Consider the following 12,829-nt stretch of genomic DNA (forward strand, 5'->3'; position numbering starts at 1 on the left):
TGTCTGGGTCTGGCTTTGCTGGAAAACTAGACAATCTGGGCAGAAAATAAGCTGCAATACTGGTGGGTTAATTCATTTTGTATGTGTGTGTGTTCAGGCAAAGAGCAACTCAAAGACCATTCAATTAAACATCCTTACCCACTTAAAGATTAGGTAACTGAGATGTAGACAGAGGAAAGGACTGGTCCAGGGTTTTATCTATTTATTATATATTTGTTGGACACAGATGTTTACTGGGTGTCTTCTATATGCAAGTATTGTGCTTGGCACTGGGAAGGCAAGGGTGGAAGTGGAGAATGACAACAGGGCCTGTCCTCATGGAACTTACATGCAGGGCAAATTGGGTGCACCCAGAGGGGGCCTAGAACCCAGCCTATGACCTCCACCCCTGACCAGGTCAGGTCTCTGTTCCCTTTGTCTCTCTGAGAGGCACAAGCTGAACTGACTCTTAAAGATAACTAGGCTTATGGACAAGTGGATATGAGGGGGAAGGGCATCCGAGGTAGAGGGGACCTCTGGGCAATCAGACCACGTGGGCTGAGTTTGGGGAGCAGGAAGGTCATCTGGTGTAAGTGGACACCTGGTAGCTAATTAGAGAGGTCGTCCTCTCTAGAAAGCGGTGGCTGAAGGTCTGTGAGAGGGAGGCTCCTGAAGACTGTCTCCATGGGGGTGGAAGTGATCAGAACCTGGGTGGAGAGAAAGGAACCTCTGGGACTACAAGTGAGGCTTGGGGGCCTCACTTCGAGAAGACCACAGGCCCGGCGATGACTCAGGAGTTTCGGCTGCAGCTTCAGGACGCAGATCAGCACACCTCTGCCCCCAGATCTGCTGGACTACGGGAGAGTCTATGGGACAGGCCCTGGGCAGGATCCTGCCCCATCTATACCACCCAATCTCTGGGACTTCGGATCCTCTGGGCCCCAGTTTTGCAGTATGCGTGTATGTGTGCGTGCGGCCACGCGCTCGCTAGGAGCGTGTGGTTCGAGACCCCAAATCTTCCCATCCGCAGGCCCCCGGGAGTCTACAGGATGGCGGCAGAGGCGGGAGGGCATTTTCAGCACCAGACGACGGACAGCACCCGCGCGGAGAAGAGGAGTGGGAGGCGGGAGGAGGAGTCAGCATCCTGGGGCTTGATTGGCCGCTCAGTCACTGACAGTGGCGGCCTCCCACCACCACCTCCGGGGCTGCTGGGGCTCCGTTCCAGGACTGGGTGAAGTGCAGGTGACGGGGGAGGAAAACAAGCCCAGAGAGGGAGGAACAGGCGCCCCGAAGGCCAGGGCTTGGTTGGCGCTCGACCGCTCCATTCCCTCCTGCCTGGAGTACGTCCCACCAAGGAAGCTTCGTTCATGACTCCGGCCGCAGGTCTCCTCTAGTCTCCCTGGTGCAGTCGTGGCAGGTTGCGTCAAGTGCCTCACCGCGCAGGCGCGCGAATAATTCTCGCCCACCTTCTTCCTTAACTCTTCTATTGGCTGTTCCCACCGTGAACTGGCAAGCCAGTGATCCAATCCTAGGCACCACAAGTTGCTCCTCCTGTCCCTCACCCGGATGTTGCCTTCTGCCGAATCCGCTCAGGCTAGAGCCAGTCAGTGGCCAATTGGGAGAGGGGTGGGGCGAGCCGGCGACGCCGAAGAGCCAATGGCAGGCGTGGGGGATGACGCCGCGGACATGGTGGCCGAGACCGGCGGGGTGGGGGACGTGTCGCGCGGCCGGGTGGCCTCGGTCTGTACTTTGGGCGCGGAGCAGCTGCCTTATTAGTATTCGTACCCACGAGGCGGCGCAGCGGGCCCTCGGGGAGAGAGAGCGTCGCGGCCATGGCTTATCACTCGGGCTACGGAGCCCACGGTGCGTGGGGCGCTGGCGGGGCGCGGCGCGGCCGGCGGGGGGAGAGTCGGCGGCGCGGCCCGCTCACCCCGAGGGAGATAGCGACTGGGACCGCTGCCCAGGGCGGGGGTGTCACTCGGGTTCCTGCCCCTCGCAACACTGCAACGCGTCCCGGACTTCGCTCTCTCGGCCCAGTCGTGAGACCGGGCGGTGGTAGCACAGCTGGGAGTCCCATGGCGGAGTCGGGGAAAAACGGGGTCCGCCTCCAGAAACTCCTTTCACTCTTGTGAGCCTGGTGAGGTCCCTGAGCACTGTCCAGGGCCTCCGGGTAGCCAGCTGTCGCTTCTCCCCGGTTTGTTCACACAAGGATGCCCTCCCAGTTAACTGCCCTCCCAGTTATCTGCAACTTCTACTCACTATGGCTCAGTTCAGAGGTCACTTCCAACGAGAGGCCTTCAGAAACCCCAAGTGGGCAACCGCTTCTAGGCGCTGCCTCAGCTCTTCCTTTGCCTACATTTAGCAACGGATTTCTCGCAAAGGATCCCTCATCAAAGTTTTTTCTCAGTTAGCTCCCCCTCACCCAGCTTGGGGTCTCCTCACTGATCCGTGCCTGCAGGACCCGTGCAGGGCTGTCCAGCCAGGGAAGGGGCGGTGGCTTGGGCTCATGCTTGGTATTTCTGTCATCTACTCTGATACCTCCAAACCCACAGGTTCCAAGCACAGGGCCCGGGCAGCCCCGGATCCCCCTCCCCTCTTCGATGACACAAGCGGTGGTTATTCCAGCCAGCCCGGGGGATATCCAGCCCCAGGAGCAGATGTGGCCTTCAGTGTCAACCACTTGCTTGGGGACCCAATGGCCAATGTGGCTATGGCCTATGGCAGCTCCATCGCATCCCATGGGAAGGACATGGTGCACAAGGAGGTGTGGCCTGCCCCCAGGGCACGGGTGGCAGAATTTTTGGCGAGGGCTGGGACATCATGGGATTCCACCCGATTCCTCACAGTGTCCTCAGGGATGGAGAACACGGAGGGGCATTCGTGGGGTGCGGCTTGCCCACAGCCTCCTTTCTCCCCTCCCAGCTGCACCGTTTTGTGTCTGTGAACAAACTCAAGTATTTTTTTGCTGTGGACACAGCCTACGTAGCCAAGAAGCTAGGGCTGCTGGTCTTCCCCTACACACACCAGGTGAGCTTCCTATCAAGGGAGCTGGTGGGCCTTCCTCATTGTGCCGGAGTCTGGCGCCCAGACCTCAACCCCCTTCTCTCCTCTTTTCTCTTCTTCCCCTCCTGATGTGGCCACTGCTGCCACTGCCAGAACTGGGAAGTGCAGTACAGTCGCGATGTTCCTCTGCCCCCTCGGCAAGACCTCAACGCCCCTGACCTCTATATCCCCAGTGAGTCTCCGACCTGGGCTGGGGAACGTGGTGGGGTAGGGTCGGGGGGGGACTTGTGTCTTGAGGGATGAATGGGAAGAGAGGCTCAGCTACTGAGTCAGCATCTGTTCTTGGTGCTTTGTGTATGTATGGCAGTTGCAAGACACCAGGCAGGCAGTGCAGGGTTACCAGTAAGGAGCTTCCTAAATATGCCTTCAGTGTCCCCAGGACACCCTTTTGAGACCTTCCTGTCTCTTGATTTGGACTATATCCCTCCCCAGCCTGGAGCTCTGGGTTTAGACCTGGCTTTGCAGATTCCAGCTGTGGGACTTTAGGCTGGTTATTTGTACTTTTCAGTAAAACAGGACCAATATAGTCCCTACCCCAAAGGACTGTTGGAGAGATTCAGCAAGGTGATGTTTGCTCAGCACCTCACCTGGCACACAGGAAGGACGTAGGAAACATTAGCTGTTACCATCGTTATTACTTGTCCTCCAAGGCGTGCTGTTATCCCTTCTTCCAAGAAGCCTTCCTGAGCCCCTGAGCAAGTGGTGGCTCCCTTCTGGGTTCCCACAACTGCCTGTCCACATGGCATTTTTCAGGCTGCTCACATGTGCAGCTGACTCTATCCTGTTGGCTGCTTAGGGCCAGGCCCATCATGGACACCCAGGGTGAGTGAGTAAGTGCAGTGACCAGCCCACAGATGAGCTTCCAGTGAGGGCAGCCAGTGGGACTGAGGGCAGGCAGCCAGCCTAGGTGTGCTGGGCAGCACAGGGGTTCCTCCATCCTTCATCCCCTGTGCCCATCGTAGCCACCGTGTAAGGCTGGAACTGGCATCCCCATTTTACTTGTTGAAGCCAAGCTTCAGAGGAGCTTCAGTATTTTTGAGGCCTTAAGAGTTGACGGGCGGTACAGCTGATTTCCTGACTCCAGAACTCCAGACACTCCCCGCTGGTGGTCATGTCAGTGCTTTTTTTTTTTTTTCCTTTTGAGACAGGGTCTCACTCTATCACCCAGTCTGGAGTACAGTGGTGTGATCTTGGCTCGCTGCAACCTCTGCCTCTCACGCTCAGGCAGTGATCCTCCTGCCTCAGTCTCCTGAGTAGCTGGGACTGCAGGCTACAGGTGCCCGCCACCATGCCCAGCTAATTTTTGTATTTTTAGTAGAGACAGGGTTTTGCTATGTTGCCCAGGCTGGTCTTGAACTCCTGGGCCCAAGTGATCTGCCTGCCTTGTCCTCCCCAAGTGTTGGGATTACAGGCATGAGCAACAGCACCCTGCCAGTTCTAGTGCTTTAAGCGAGGCAGAAGACAGAGTTAAAACTGCTGCTAATGCCCAGCTCCCACTGGCTCTGAGCTTTTATGAACACTACCCAAAGTTAAACTTGGAGTTCCCTGCATTGTTGGGCAGCCAGAGCCCTACCAGTGCCGAGACTCAGAATTGCTGACTGAGGTGAGGTCATCTCCATGGCCCCAGACTCTAGGGAGAGAATGGGTGTCCACTGAACCTGCATTCTGGTCTTGCCAGAAACCAGTTTGGTCCCTGTCTAGGCAGAACAATGGCCTTGGCCCATGATACAGTTTCTGAGATGCAGCAGAAAACTGATGAGCTTCCCAGCACAGAGGTAGGAAAGGTGGCTTGTGGTCCTGGAAGAAGGGTCAGGTGGCATTTACACAGTGGGAGAGGGCTGATTGGAGACAGGCATCCCAGGCAGGGCATTTGGGAGCAGAATGTGGAGGTCAGGCCATGCTGGGCTATGCAGAGAAGGAAGTATGGGGCGTGTCAGTGACCCCAAATGCCTAGGAAGGCAGCTCTGATTGAGGAAGCCAAGCTGATGGCATCTCTCTGGCACTTGGCAGCGATGGCCTTCATTACTTACGTGCTCCTGGCTGGGATGGCACTGGGCATTCAGAAAAGGTCAGTGCCAAACCCCTCCCTTACCCTCCCCTTCCTGTGAGCTCTTCTCCCAACCTCCCTAGGGCATATGTGGTGGTCCCCAGCTCACCCTCTGTTGCCCCAGTCTCTCATCCTCACCCCTGCCTCAGGATGCCTGGCTCTGAGCCGTCCCTGCTTTGGCACAGGTTCTCCCCGGAGGTGCTGGGCCTGTGTGCAAGCACGGCGCTGGTGTGGGTGGTGATGGAGGTGCTAGCCCTGCTCCTGGGCCTCTACCTGGCCACCGTGCGCAGCGACCTGAGCACCTTCCACCTGCTGGCCTACAGTGGCTACAAATACGTGGGGTGAGCACCTGTGGGCCAGAGGGGTTGCCTTGGGTCTGGGCCTGCATAGCTGTAGCCTCGAACTGTGACCCTGGACATGTCTTGGCCCCCAGTGACCTCGAGCACTGCTCTGTTAAGAGGGAGGAGCTGTCTCCAGCAGTCTCCTGAGGACCTGGGTGCCATGCAGAGGTTGGGGAGGTGTTGAGAGTCACTCTGCCAGAGTCTTGGGGAGAGAAGGGGATCTCAGATCCAGGTCCTGGGGCTGAGTCCTGAGCCTTCCATATCCCTTTGGGGTCTGGGTCCCTGTGGGGACAGATTGAGAGTAAAAGGCGCTGTGGGACGTGGGGTCTAGCTGGGCTCTGGGCATTGGGGGTAGGGCCAATCTCAGGCCTAGACCCCTGGGGGTCACCAACCCTTTCCTCCTCTCACCCCCAGAATGATCCTCAGTGTGCTTACGGGGCTGCTGTTTGGCAGCGATGGCTACTACGTGGCGCTGGCCTGGACCTCATCGGCGCTCATGTACTTCATTGTGAGTCTGTTGTGTCCCCCCATTCCCCTGCCTTCACTTGAGGGCAGACCTCCCCCTCTTGGCCAGCCTTCAGCTCTCCTTTCTTCCAGGTGCGCTCTTTTCGGACAGCAGCCCTGGGCCCTGACAGCATGGGGGGCCCCGTCCCCCGGCAGCGTCTCCAGCTCTACCTGACTCTGGGAGCTGCAGCCTTCCAGCCCCTCATCATATACTGGCTGACTTTCCACCTGGTCCGGTGACCCCCTGGCCCCAGATGGCACTGAGTTTTTCATTCATTGAAGATTTGATTTCCTTGACTTTGTCTGACCTTTGTTCCTGGGGCCTGATGGGGAGCTACGGATACCTCTGGGCCTCTCCATTGCCCAGGGGACTGGGCTTGGAGCTGTCTAGGAAGAAGGTGGGCCCAGGGAGGGCTTCATGACTTTGGTGGCCTTGATACTGCCTTGTAAGGGTTTCAGCAGCCTCAGCTGGGAAAGAGAAGATGGAAGGAGGCTGCTGAGGGGAACTGGAAGGCCTCTGATCCCTCTGGGGGGCTCCAGCAGGGTCTGTGGGCTAGTGGGGTAAGACAAGCCAGGCTGGGGATTCAGCTTAGGGCTGCCCCCTATACAGTCCCTGTAATTGGCCCCCATCTCCTCTTCAAGCTTTCCAGGAGCAGAACCGGGGCCCACATATTTGCAGTAGTTTATTCATATTTTGTCACAAATGGCCGGGGAGGGGGTGCCGGACTCCTCCAGGCGACATAGAAAATAGGTCCAAGAGACAAGGTGGGCTGAGGTTGGGGCAGATGGAGACAGGGCTGGAGAAAGAGCCTGGGGGAGAGGGGAGGGCAGACTAGGGGTGGGGCTGCCCCCCTGCTGAGCCTGCTCATTCCCGGTGCGGGTACCCCCCCACCTGCAGGGGGAGCCTCAGGGCGGGGGTGGAGGGGGGTGGCCCAGAATTTCCAGGGTCAAGCTCTGCCCCTTGGCAGGGCCCAAGTTTCCCCCGAAATGGACAAGGCCGGAGGTCCTGCCCTTTCCAGGACTGACTGCCATGCCCACAGGCTGGCAGAGGAGCCCCTGCCCCTGTTTAGAGCTCTGCCCAGCCGCTCTAGTCCAAGGGGGAGGGCTCTGAAGGTGGGGGGGTCCCCGCAGCAGCAGTTTGGGGGTTGGAGAGGCTGGGGGCACCAGTGCCCCCTCCCTCCCCAGGGCTGAGGCCTCTGCGGCCAAGGGGCAGGGCTGGGGGTGCACAGGCGTCCGGTCCATTCTGGGCTCACTCCCTGGCCGGCTTCCCCCTTAGAAACTCACCAACGTATAAACCATACTGTGGGAAGATGAGCCAGTGAGCCTAGCCCTGCACACACACAGCCACCCAGCTACCCACCTGGCCACACCCTGGGCTGCCCTCAGTCCTCAAGGGCAAAGGGCATTGGAAGTGTGATGCTGGGGCATCCCTTCCCTGAGTTCTGACTGCTGTGGGCAAGGCCTCACCTGTACAGGTAATAGAAGAAGGAGAGCAGGTAGAAGGCAAGTTTGCACCAGGACTCCTTCTGGCAGTAGTTGAGAATGTCAGCATTCATGATGGAGACCGCATCATACATGACCTCGGAGCCATCTGCAGGACGGTGGAAGTACCTGGGGCAGACAGGGGCTTGAGTGTCTGCCATCAAGGCTCCCACCCCCATCCTGTCCCTGTTCCCCATCTCAGCCTCCCCAAGGCAGCTGCTCCCCTCACCTCCAGAGGTGGTAGAAGAGGAGGGGGATGTTGAGGCCCAGGGTCACCCACTCTGCTGCGCACAGAAACATCAGACAGAAGAGGCCGTGGATGGAGTATTCTGGGACCACCAGCTGGGGGAGTGAGGGTGAGAGGTCAGCGGCCTGGTGCTATGACAGACCCAGGCTTCAAGGGCACAGAGAGGAGCTGGGGTTTGGAAGGTGCCCACCCACCATGACCTCTGGAGATTAAAAGGCCTCTGGCTTCCCACTCCCTCCCAAGTAGCAGAGTGGATCAAACAGGCCCAAAGCGGGGGACGGCCTGGTTCTGGGCCACAGACAGTGGGGACAGCGCTGGGCTAGGAGCCTCCTGCCCCCAGCCCTGACACTGACCTTCCTCAGGAGGCAGCAGATGCGTTCGATGTTTTTTAAACGCTCGCGCTGTTGGGGGAAGCAAAAGGCCGCGATGGGGGAGGCGGAGAAGCAGATACTGGAGCAGCTCCCACCGCCCCGCATGTGGCCGCCAGGGGGCGCAAGAGCGGTCTCTGCGGCACTGTCGGCGCGGCCGGGAAGCAGCCGCGCCGTCCCCATGGCGACCGTCACCATGGAGGGGCCTTCACCCGCGTCTCCAAGGCAACGGCCCAGAGCCTGGCAACCGCCGCCCCGCCAGGAGGAACTCAGCCCTGAGCACGCGCCAGGTGTTTGCTGGGGGCGGAGACAGAGAGGAAGGGGGCATGGCCGTAGGCCCCCCACCCCACCCCCGTCTTCCCGTCTCCCACCCCCAGCCTACGACAGATGGAAAGACGGACAGACACACCTCGGCACAGCACATGTATCACTTACTGCCCGCGCAGGGTTCCCCTGGTCGATGGGGTTCTTGAAGTCGGTCCGCAGCTCATCAAAGGCTATGATCTGGGGGAGGGGCGAGTGCCCGTCAGGGTTGGGGCAGCAGTTTATGACCTTCCCCCCAAGCCCTTCTGTGGGATAGGAGTTTACTGAAGAGGACCAGCCAGGTGGAGCTTGTTGCAAAGGTGGAGAAACCGAGGCCCAGGGAGGGGCAGGGCCTGGTCCAAGGTCATCACAACAGTCCAGAAGGGAACCCTAGCGTCTGGATGCCCAGTTCAGGCCCATGTCCACTACACCTCCTTCCGAAACATCCCAAGACATGGCCTCGTGTCTGCCCTACCAGGTCTCAGGCCCTGTGCTGAGCACTGGGGCTCCAGAGGCCTGGGATGCAGCCTCTGCTCGGGAGGAACCCACGCCCAGAGGGATGATCACTCTACGTTCCAGGTGATCAGGGTTTAGGGTACAGGACCTGGAGTGGGTGCTTAACCCTGTGTGGAGGGTGAGGGAGTTCAGGCTCGACTCGGAGTAGGTGTTGGTGAGCAAATGGGGGAAATGCAGTTCAAGCAGAAGGTGCAATGGCAGAGGGGTGAAAGGTCAGGAGACATTCAGGAGGCTGCGGGTTTCATGGGGCTGGCATGACAGCGCGGCGAGCAGGAAGAAAAGAGGGAGTGGTGGAAGAGGAGCTGGAGAGTTCAGCAGAGCCAGACATGGACAACCTGTGAGGCTGGAGCAGGAGGCTGGACTCTAACACAAAAACATTGTGGGGAGGCATGGAAGAGTACACAGCAGCAGAGTGGGGTGGTCAGGCCCATGTCTTAGGATTGGTCCATGTCTCAGGATTGGTGGGGCAGGAAATCCGAGCTCACTGACAGTCACAGCTGAGATCTAAGTGGTGCTCCTGCTGGCAGGTATGTGGATTAATTCATTTAATGCTTACAACCTAATGATTTAGGTACTAGTTTTATTTTCATGTCTATTTTGCAGATGAGGAAGCTGAGACAGGTTAAGTGACTTGTCCAGGGTCACACAGCTGGTTAGTGGATTCTAACCCAGTGTGACTCCAGAGTTAAAATTCCTAACCACTGTGTCATACTCAGGTCAGACCAGCAAGGGGACAGTTTGGAGGGTTAGGGGCAGGGCTGATGGTGGTCTGAGTGAGGAGAGTTGTAGTGGAGACGGAAGGCGTGTATGCGATTCTACAGCTCTTTAGGAGCCAGACTCCAGAGGGTTCAAAGGGCCGAGAAGTTAAGGCAGAAGTCTAAGGTGTCTTCAGGTGTTAGGGTGTCTGGCAGACGGCAGTGTCCTCACGGGTGGAAACTCTCCAGGGGAGCAAGTGTTTGAGGGGATGATGGGATGGGCCTGGGAGGAGCTGACAGGTGACTTGGGGGAAATGGGCTGGCAGAGGAGCCTGCTGGGATCCCCTCCCATCAGCTCCAGCCCTAGGATGAGGCAGCAGGCCCACCACCCCCAGGCATCCCAGAACCCAGACGGCTCAGAGAGAAAGAACATGGGCTTCCTGGAGGGAGCTGGGGCCATCTGGATCACCCCCCCCCACCCAGTTCCTCATTGACTGGGCAGCCGCCGCTTGGCACGCACAGCAACAGGGTCCACAGGGAGCAGAAGGGTGCCGTCTGTGCCCCAGAGCTGTCATCACCAGCAGGCGGCGGGCGTCGCGCCTCCCACCCCCCAGGCTGCCTGGTGCTGACTCAGCCCCCCGGAACAAACAATCCCCCACGGTGACAGCTGACACGCATCACTCACCACCAGTGTTGCCTAGGAACCATTGGGGCCTGGGCTGAGGGTCTGGAGTGGGATCTGGGGTCCTGCCCTGTTAAGAGTCTAGTTCTTAGCAGCTGTGGACTGAGGACCACACCTCCTATCCCCTACCACCCAGCAGGCCGCACTAGGCACTCTGATGTGCACAGGTCCACTTCGCCAGTGAGGAACCAGACTCAGGACAAATGACTAGATAAGATCATCCAGTTAAATGGCTGAGTGGACACAGTACCTCACATAGGTGCTCAATCAATATCTGTTGAATGAACAAAGACATTTCTTCAAAGCTTGGGCCTTTCCTCCCAGCCTGGGCACTCCACAAGGGCAAAGTCTGGTTTTATTCATCCTTGACCCCCTCAAAGCCACCCAGAGCCTGATCTTTGGGAAGCATCAATGCAGGTGTGGTGGATGGAAAACTGCTGAGAATCCCCTGAGGACAGGGACCCCACAGGGCCTGTGGGAAGGCCCTGGGTGGGGAAGGCCCCAAAAAGGGGCATCCTGAATTCCAGAAGCCCTTCTCCTAGGAGCTGGTCAGCTCTGCATTCCCCAGCCTGTGGCCTCCAGCTCCCTTCAGCCCTTAGAACCCTAGCCCTCCTGCCCCTACCTCACAGAAATAAAAATACAGTAACTCGGGGTGGGGGGGAAGGGGGGGGAAAGACAAAGCAACCAAGACCCAGGGAGACAGCAGAGCCAGGCCAGGGAGTGACAGGGCTGGAGCTGGAGTGTGTGCTGAGGTGCCTGTGGGGGCTCACTCCTCACACAGTATAGGTTCAGTCAGTCTATGGAATCCCGATGGCAAAGAGCAAGGTGGCAGGGGATGGCAAAGGGAGCGCAGGGGGAACCATGGAGCAGGCAGCAGGTCCCAGGAAGAGAAAGGAGAGAGGAAGTGGGGAGCCCGGGGAAAGAAGCAGGTGAGGCACTAGGAGGAAGGAGGGAAGGGTTATGGGAAATGGGATTGAGGGAGGGGTAAGAGGACCCCCGAAAGGGAATGACAATCAGGGAGGTGTGCGCGGGAGGTGTGGGCAGAGAATGCTGAGCTGAGCCGACCAGGACCAAGCTGGGCAGGCTGTTACAGAGACAGGCACGGGGTTTGGGTGGGGGTGGGGAGGGAGGGCAGTAAATTGGGGCCAGGGGCCCCCAACAACCAGCTGGAGGCTGATTGATAGTTTTGTAGTGAGGGGATGGGAGCCAGGCAGAGGAGGCCCTGGAGGAGAGGGGCTGGGAGGGGAGGAGAAGGGAGCCTGGGGGAAGCGATGGGTCGGAAGTAGGATGAGGAATGGACATTTTGAAGAACCAGGTGTGAGGCTAGGCCAGGGTGAGGGACAGGCCAAGGGGTATGTGAGACAAAGGGGAAGGGGGGCAGGAAGAGGAGGGAAGCTGAAAAATGGAGAGGAAACCTGAGGGGCTGGGAAGCTCCCAACAGGAGGGGTAGGGAAACCCAAGGTGAGCCGGTAGTGGGGGCTAGGTCTCTGGGGGCTGATGAGAGCCAAGTGCTGTTTGGTCAGGGAGGGGGCTGGGAAGGCAAAGGGTTAATGGGCTATGAGATCTGTGGGTCCTGTAAACAGATGCAGTTGCCATAGCAACCGGCTCCATCACTCTGGCTGGAAAAACCCACAAAGGGTGGGGGGGCAGCAGACAGACAAACTGCCCGACGGACTAATGGAGGCAGCTGGATGGTTGTGGGGGGGCGGGGGACGTAGAAGAAGGTAAAGGAGCAAAAATTCCAGAATTCCACCCCCCACCTCACGGGCTGCATGGGGCAGAGGACGGGGGCAGAGGAGGGGGTCAGGGACCGACTGACATACAGACAGGCGGGGGCGGCGAAGGAAGGGGGGCCTTGGGAAGAAAGCCGACCATGGGGGGTGTTAATGGGGGCGAAGCCGACAAGCCGACTGCTGGGGGATAGCAAGTTTCCCTGGGGCTCTGAGACCACCCGCCCTGGGTCCCTCCAGCTCCGTGTGGCCCCTGCCCCCCACCCCGCCCCCAGCCCCAGCCCGGCCTTACGTGCCAGATGACAAAGAAGATGAGGGAGGCGCACAGCACCAGGGTGAGCATGTAGCAGAACGCGGCGAAGGTGAACGCCATGGCCCCCGCGCCGGGCGGCGGCCCGGGGGGCGCCAGCGCGGGGCCCGGGCGCAAGGGGACGCCCCCCGGCCCGCGCTTAGGGCCGGCCGGGCATGGCCCGCGGGGCTCGGGGGAGGTGGGCGATGCGGCCGGGACCGGGACCGCGGGGCCGTGGGGGGCGCGGGGCGCGGGCCGGTGGGCTCGGGGGGCGCGTCCGCTGCTGGCTGCCCGGGCCGCGATCGCTCATCCTGCGATCCCTCGCCCGCGGCTCCCTCGCTCTCCAGCCCGCGAAGCCGGCGGGGCGGAGCCGGGGGCGGGGCCGCCGCGCGAGCGGCCTCGGGCGGGGCTGGGTCTCCGCGCGCCCCTCGTCCGCCCGCCCGGTTCGGGCGCCACCCCCAGCCCCGACGAGCCCGCGGCCGTCCCCCTCGGCACCCCGCACCCCTAGGCACTCCAGCCACCGGCACAGCCGCACTCGGCCCCCTCGGGCGGGCGCGCAGGGCAGAGGCTGAAGTGCGAGGCA

General features: G+C 59.8%; 2 protein-coding genes across 5 annotated transcripts; one reads left to right on the plus strand and one right to left on the minus strand.

Annotated features, from left to right (window-relative positions):
- Positions 1-1,626: 1,626 nt before the first annotated feature.
- Positions 1,627-6,232, plus strand: YIF1A (Yip1 interacting factor homolog A, membrane trafficking protein). Of its 2 annotated transcripts, NM_001194498.1 has the most exons (8): positions 1,627-1,842; positions 2,532-2,743; positions 2,902-3,006; positions 3,136-3,214; positions 5,053-5,110; positions 5,275-5,430; positions 5,845-5,938; positions 6,028-6,232. In NM_001194498.1, exons 1-8 carry the CDS (start codon positions 1,812-1,814, stop codon positions 6,172-6,174), a joined length of 882 nt encoding a protein of 293 aa, NP_001181427.1. In that variant the 5' UTR covers positions 1,627-1,811; the 3' UTR covers positions 6,175-6,232. The 2 variants fall into 2 exon arrangements, with proteins under 2 accessions (NP_001181427.1, XP_077817057.1); XM_077960931.1 differs by lacking the exon at positions 5,275-5,430 and having other exon boundaries at positions 1,654-1,842; positions 6,028-6,231.
- A 367-nt stretch (positions 6,233-6,599) lies between these two features.
- CNIH2 (cornichon family AMPA receptor auxiliary protein 2) lies at positions 6,600-12,598 on the minus strand. 3 transcript variants are annotated; one of them, XM_015113644.3, is made up of 6 exons: positions 12,250-12,598; positions 8,467-8,535; positions 8,017-8,064; positions 7,646-7,758; positions 7,402-7,545; positions 6,600-7,234 (listed from the first exon to the last, which is right to left on the minus strand). In XM_015113644.3, exons 1-6 carry the CDS (start codon positions 12,328-12,330, stop codon positions 7,207-7,209), a joined length of 483 nt encoding a protein of 160 aa, XP_014969130.1. In that variant the 5' UTR covers positions 12,331-12,598; the 3' UTR covers positions 6,600-7,206. The 3 variants fall into 3 exon arrangements, with proteins under 3 accessions (XP_014969130.1, XP_077818550.1, XP_077818551.1); XM_077962424.1 differs by having other exon boundaries at positions 8,017-8,328; XM_077962425.1 differs by lacking the exon at positions 8,017-8,064.
- Positions 12,599-12,829: the final 231 nt, after the last annotated feature.

This window comes from Macaca mulatta, chromosome 14 (genome assembly GCF_049350105.2).
Source record: "Macaca mulatta isolate MMU2019108-1 chromosome 14, T2T-MMU8v2.0, whole genome shotgun sequence".
Lineage (NCBI taxonomy): Eukaryota > Metazoa > Chordata > Mammalia > Primates > Cercopithecidae > Macaca > Macaca mulatta.

Bases quoted from the DNA above. Each gene is read 5' to 3' on its own strand.
- YIF1A (NM_001194498.1), top strand. From the start codon at position 1,812: ATGGCTTATCACTCGGGCTACGGAGCCCACG. The intron at 2,744-2,901 runs GTGTGGCCTGCC...CTCCCCTCCCAG, and splicing joins AGGACATGGTGCACAAGGAG to CTGCACCGTTTTGTGTCTGT. The intron at 5,939-6,027 runs GTGAGTCTGTTG...CCTTTCTTCCAG, and splicing joins CGGCGCTCATGTACTTCATT to GTGCGCTCTTTTCGGACAGC.
- CNIH2 (XM_077962424.1), bottom strand. From the start codon at position 12,330: ATGGCGTTCACCTTCGCCGCGTTCTGCTACATGCTCACCCTGGTGCTG. The intron at 8,329-8,466 runs GTAAGTGATACA...CTCCGCCCCCAG, and splicing joins AGGGGAACCCTGCGCGGGCA to CAAACACCTGGCGCGTGCTC. The intron at 7,235-7,401 runs GTGAGGCCTTGC...ATCTTCCCACAG, and splicing joins TTCTTCTATTACCTGTACAG to TATGGTTTATACGTTGGTGA.